This window comes from Leucopleurus acutus (genome assembly GCF_964270905.1).
Source record: "Leucopleurus acutus genome assembly, chromosome: X".
NCBI classification, from domain to species: domain Eukaryota; kingdom Metazoa; phylum Chordata; class Mammalia; order Artiodactyla; family Delphinidae; genus Leucopleurus; species Leucopleurus acutus.
The window spans coordinates 89,180,442-89,186,765 of record NC_139148.1 but is presented as its reverse complement, the minus strand read 5'-3'; the positions used below and the strand labels follow the sequence as shown (position 1 = coordinate 89,186,765).

The 6,324-nt window shown below is 49.0% G+C and overlaps 1 protein-coding gene across 1 annotated transcript; it reads right to left on the bottom strand.

The window, feature by feature from the left end:
- Positions 1–212: 212 nt before the first annotated feature.
- Positions 213–3,182, bottom strand: GPRASP3 (G protein-coupled receptor associated sorting protein family member 3). Its single transcript, XM_082865017.1, has 3 exons — positions 3,084–3,182; positions 2,661–2,736; positions 213–2,330 (listed from the first exon to the last, which is right to left on the bottom strand). Exon 3 carries the CDS (start codon positions 2,178–2,180, stop codon positions 486–488), a length of 1,695 nt encoding a protein of 564 aa, XP_082721143.1. The 5' UTR covers positions 2,181–2,330; positions 2,661–2,736; positions 3,084–3,182; the 3' UTR covers positions 213–485.
- Positions 3,183–6,324: the final 3,142 nt, after the last annotated feature.

The window sequence follows — 6,324 nt, the reverse complement described above, 5'->3', positions numbered from 1 at the left end:
GCAACCCTGCTTTCTTTACGTATTGAGAGTGCACATTTGGCAATGAGTGTGTGTGTATACATATATATGTGTGTGGGGGTACTGTTAGATATCTTTTTGTGTGTATATGCCTTGTTTCTACAACTAGATTATAAATTCAAGGATATTATCTTTTTAAATCATTTGAAGCTGCAAATGGATCTAAGCAGATACTAATGAAAAGTTAGCTTACTTATGATGCACCAATTTGCTATCTTAAATGTTAAAAAGCTCCCCATCTACACAAGAGAATAATCAACAGATGTTTTCAACTCACAATGAAATATTAATTTGATACCCCAAAATGGTCTAGCTCAGACCTAGACTGTCACAGGTAATATTGTGTTAAAGATGTAATTTATAACATGCACATTGTAATAACCAAAACATTATGCATGGCTCTTTGGGAACACACAGCCTGTTAGAGTTTGGAGATTGTTCAAAGGGTTCTCTATTTCTAGCTCATTTTACATTGTTTCGATGATCACTTTAACTTCACGGAAAATGGCCATGAGTGTATTATAACTCAAATGATCAACAACTACAATTGAGCCCTTTCTGATATGCTCCTTTATGTTAATAAATATGGCCACAGCACTAACGAGATTGGCTTTTGCCTCTTTTTGGTTAAAGATGAGTTTTAATGCTGCTAATGCTTTTATATTGATCATGTCTCTGGCTGCAGTTGGATTTTCAGACATATTCAAAAGTACTTTCAAAACAAGATTTCTGGTTTTACGATTTCCCAGGGAGAGCAAATGAAAAAGCTCTGAAAAGTAATTGGCAACAATGTGGTGATGGTTAGAATCAGTAGCCAGTTGTCCTAGTATCTTTAATCCGGATTGCTGTCCAGGTGAGTTCAAGGGAAAAGACATGGTTTCCTTACACATATGCTTAACATGTAATTCAACCTTGCGTTGTCTTTCATCCCCAGAGGGGGGATTCAGAGTAATTACAGCCTTTTTTCTCATTTCAGAGGAAGGAAAACTAAGCAAGCTTTCAATAAGTGTCACTACACCCACCTCATTAATGAACTCTTGGGCAAATGGATGAACATTAATGATCCCCATTGCAATTTGAGCTATTTTATGAATGAGAGGATCAGTAGTTGATTTAAGTAAGGTAACAAGTTTTTCAAACTCCTCAGAATCCATGTAGCATTCCATTTTGCAAGGGCAAGCAAATGGCTTAATCCCATTCACCTCCCTGATCCTGATTTGGCGTCTAATCTCCTCTATGGTCTGGATACAAGGGTCAGAACCAAATGGGTACTCAGAGACAGGCTGTGAGCTTGAGGGAGTGCTCCTAGAAGGGCACACTGTTGCCACAGGCAAAGAATGGGTATTTTCCTCAGCGGAGGCCAGGACAACATATGAAGGAGGCTTTTTCTCAAATGGGACTTGGGATCTAAAGCCTAACACTGCTGGAGTTACAGCAGGAGCTTTGGGCCAGATAGTTACCTCAGACCAGTCCTTGGGCCTATCTTTTTCATTAATTTCATCCACAGGCTGGGGCTTAATTATCCTGCTCACAGGTCTAGGGTTAGGGTCAAAACTAGTTTCATCTCCATCCCAAAACCAGCTCCCAATAACGTTCTCCTCCTCCTCCTCCTCAGCCCCTGGCCTAGCCTTGCAGTTGGCCCCAGCCACAGGCTCCAAATTCTTAGCACAGGATGGGGGACAAATATCAGCTTTACCTTCATCCTTAGCACTGAAACGATTACCAGCCTCTTCTCCATTCCAGAACCAGGAACCAACACTGGCTTCTTCCTCAGCCCAAAACCAGGTATCAATACCAGTCTTATCTTTACACGTAGACCTGGACTCAGCACTGGACTCAGCACTAGCCTCAGCCACAGAACAAAACCGAGATGCTCTAGTGGCCTCATCTTCAGCTTTGGGACTGAAATCTGCCAGAGCTCCTTCCTTCATCTCAGTAACAATCTTGTTCTTAGACGCTGCCTTCACCTCTGCCACTGGATCTTCCTGAGTCCCTGCCTTGGCTATTGCTTTGGCCTGGGTCTTGGCTACAGATCTGACTATGCCAGTAGCCTCCCTCTTGGCTTCAGCTTGTACACCAGCCCTATTTTCAGTTTTGGTCTTCTTTTTACTCTCATTCTTTCTACTCCTATTCTTTCTACTTGCATTCTTAACCCCAGCCATAGTTGAAGCCCAGTTATGTAGATAGCTCTATACAGTCTTGGCTTTGGTTCTCAATATGTCCCAGGTCAGTATCTTAATATTCTTTTACTGGGTTGAAGGTGATGATCTTCTGTCACTTCAAGGCCACCACAGCCACCACTGGAGATAGGCCTGAGGTGGAAGAAGAAAATGGGCTTTGAGTCTCTTCCAACTGTGCTTTTCTATGCAGAGAGCCACAGAGGACATGTGAAAGTAGAGATAGATTGTGTGGTAGGAGAAGTAGAATAGTATAAAACTCTGTTACCTCATTTTATCCCTTCCACAGTCCCACTAATGCCCAACAATGCCCTGCCCAGGCACTTCCATACCCTTGTCTCTGCATCAAATAGGAACAGAGACGATGGGAAAGCTTGGTGAAAGTGAGAGAGGCTAAGCAGTGTCCAGCCCCTTTGGTATATACCACTATACTCTATAGGTCTATCTGGTAGGCCTCACACCAACCTGCACTGATCTGGTGCAATTTTCTCCTTTCTTGCTTCCAGTGTTGATAAGCCCTATAGTCGACTCACAGGCAGACCTATGGACAAAAACACAGGAGGGATTGGAATTTTAAGTATTTGGTAGACAGACATGCATTCTGGCTTCGAAACCCAATACCTGCCTTTCCAAATCTAAGGCTTTGTGAATATAATGTTTCTGGCCTCCTTGGTCCTCCTCATGGCTTCCTTCCCCACTTCCTAGGTATCTATCAATTACCCTATAGGCACAATCCTGGCTCACCCTAGCCCCATTTCCTATACATAAATGTGAGGGCAGAGGTGTGTGGGAAGTTGGAAGACAATGGCTCCAAGATATGATCTGGTCTTACTCGCCAACAGCCAATTCCCATTCCCAATCAATAGGGGTGCTCAGGCTCACACTCACCTTGGATCCAAATGAATAGCTTTTGTCCTCTTTCTTAATCAAATTCAAAGTGAACAGCTACCTGCAGATTTCTACAGTACTCTATAAAGGAACAAACCTATGGATAGACAAAAAGAGGAAAGAAAACAAAAGAGACTGAGATGGCCCAACACCCATGACAAGTGTTACAACATATGCTTCTGTACATTCAAGGCCATGTTAAATATCTCCCACCTGTCTTCTCCTCCCAAATGATCCCCCATCCACTCCCCAAAGACCTGCAGCTTGTCTAATCACACCTCCCAACACTAAAGTCAGTCATTTTCCTAGCAGAGGCCACACCTTCCTTGAACAAAAAGATGAGGTGCAAGAATGGGTAGTGGAACAACTGTATTTAGAAGACAGGCAGTGAACATAATGGGGACTACTATTTCAATACCATCTTGCATGCTCCTGCCTTTTCCCCTTCCCCACACATACATAGTTCCTATCTCATTCACCACCTATGCCAGCCAGCCCACATAGCAGGTGTCCTCAGGAGATGCTACCCTTACCACTACAGAACAGTCCACTAGCTGGAGAAGAGTCACGCCCTATAGAAAGAGAAGGGGCATTCAGCAAAACACCAAGAGAGTATGTTGACAATGGTAGAAAAGTATCAGGTTAGTGAACAGATTCCCAGAATTCAGGTCCTAAAACCTCCTTTTGAAGAATCAAGGAATAAGTAAATAAATGTCTCTCAGGTCTCAGAATTTCCCAGGAACTCCACAAAATCTTCTGTGGGACTGCTTCTGCACCAAAATGAGAGGGGGCTGTGAAGGGTAGCTGGGGTTTGGGTTTCCAAAAACAGAAAATGAAGATGCAAACTGACTTCACGCGTTCTAAATTGACCCTTCAGAAAAATTTCCTCTCTATTCTGAAGAGCCATTCTCACACCTTAACATATTAAGGTGGGCTAGGATGTTGAGAAAACAGATCCCAAATGAGAAAGATGGATTAATACATTATTTATTTACACGGATCCTTCCTCTGAAAGCCTATTGACTCCTCAACCTGCCATTTTCTTGCATTTAATTGGGTCCAAGACCTAAATATGGAAGGCAACAAAACTGCTGTATTAAGAGGCACATAAACTTTTCATTTTGGTGTCTTCATAATCTACTCGCTCAGTTCCCCTTTCACGGAATGTGCCAGACCTACCGCGCACACAGGACACTCTGGCATCAAAGAGGCGCCTGTGCGAAGGGACAGCACCCGGCACGCGGGGTCCCACAGACCCCTTTCCAGAATCAGGGCCCGGGCGGGCGGCCCCCCGCGCCCGCCCGCTCGGCACCGGGCTCTGATCGCCACCCCAGGCGGCCTCTCCGACGCCCCCACCCCGGCTCCCCTCCGCCATTTCGCCCGCAGCAGCCTCCCCCACAGCCCTCTCCTGGCACAGGCACCGTCGACGGCGGGGCGCGGGCGCCTAAAAAGCCCGCCGGGGAGCGGCCGCGCCGTTTGCCTCCCCAGGACCCGAGGAAAGACCTGCGGCCAAGACCTCGCGCCCCAGGACCGGTCCGCGCCGGTCGCCGCCCCCTCAGCGCCAGGGGTCCCCCAACGATGCGCACCTCTCTCAGAGACCCGCTCCGACCCGGTTGCCTCCCCCCGTCAGGTTGCCAGGGTCCGCGGTGCAGGGTGTGAGCCGCTCGTCGCCCCCGAGACACCCCCAGTTGCTTTCGCAGACGCAGGGTCCCGATGGTCGGCCTCCCCCTCCTGTCGCAGCTCCTCACTCGGATTCCCACCGCTCGCCGTGCGGGCAGAATGGCAAAGAGGCGTCCTGCCCCCCGCGCGGCTGCGCCAAACCCGGCAGGGGCTACGAAGGCTGCGGCACCAACCGCTCGCGGCGAGGGTGTCGGGAAGGGGGCGGAGGGATACTGCACGAATGGGCTCGACGCCCCCTCCCAGACCCACCGTAGTTCCGACCCAGAAAGGGGCGGGGCCGGGAGGAGTCCCGGCCTCAGGGGCGGGGCCACGCCGGCCCTCCACCGCCCCCCGTCGGGCGACCACCCTTCCCATCCCGCACACTTCTGGCACCGCAGCGTGTGGGGCCAGTGGGCGGTGGGCAGTGGGGGCCGGGGTCGGGAGGGTAGGGAGGGGCCGCGCTGGAGGGAGCAGCGGATGGATACAGATCGTCCCGGGGTGTGTGTGTGTGTGTGTGTGTCTGTGTGTGTACCGGACTGATCGGAGTCCGCCCCCCTACCCTCCCCCATCGCGCGCGCCATCCTCCCTGGGCGCCAGTGGCAGAGGAGCTGTGAGGACGGCCCTGCCTGGGTCTGCTTTCCACCTTCTGGCGCCGCGGGCGGGAGGAAGGTGGGAGGCGGCGCCCGTGGAGGCCGAGCCACTGCCCCTCTTCTAAGGGAAGGCAGCCCTAGATAGACCTCTGGCCTGAGGAAACAAACCACCTGTCTGCGCCAGTGTCGTCATCCTCTCTGCCACACTGCCATTTTCTCAGTCGCAGTGGTAGCACGGTAGCACACTTTGCCATTTCGCCGCCCCCGCAGTTGCCCAGGAAAGAGGGCCTTTCCCTCTCAGGACACGCACCGGCTCAGACAGTCCTCCCTGTCTCTCATCCCATAGCCAGGTAGGGCCGGTCCTGGCTTCTCTTCCCGGGTTCCGTCAGGTCTTCTCTTGCAGTTGCCTTCAAGTGCTCATCATCTTTGGCAGGGTGGGAATGTGGCAGGGATTAGAACCAACTGGGATCTCACACACTTGCCATACACACCAGTGCAGTTTATCTATTAGGGCTATTAACAAATAAATTATTCTTATTTTTAATTCCAAAATCTGCATTATATCTGAGCCTGGTTCTGATGATTTGTGTCCTTAAATAATGCTTTTTCTTGCCTTTATTATGTGTTATAATTTTGTGTTGCAAGCTGGATATGATGTGTTGGGTAATAGGAACTGAGGTAAATAGACCTTCAGTGAGAAGCTTTATGTTAAGCTGGTTAGCAGTTGGGCTGTGTGTAATGTTTGCTGTAGCTGCAGGTGTCAGTCTTCAAATTCCTCTAGCGTCTTTATTTTTGTCTCTCCTCTTAACTTTGTGTTTCCCTAATTACATCTTGCAGAGAGAGTCTGCATCTTGCAACTCTTTCAGCTGCACTCCATTGTTACTACACTGGAGGCCTGTTAGCATGTAGAGGAGAGGAAGTGTTATATAATCTTCTGGTTAAATTCCAGTCTTTTGTGGGCCTGTCTCTAGACTGTGACCTTCACAAGTGTT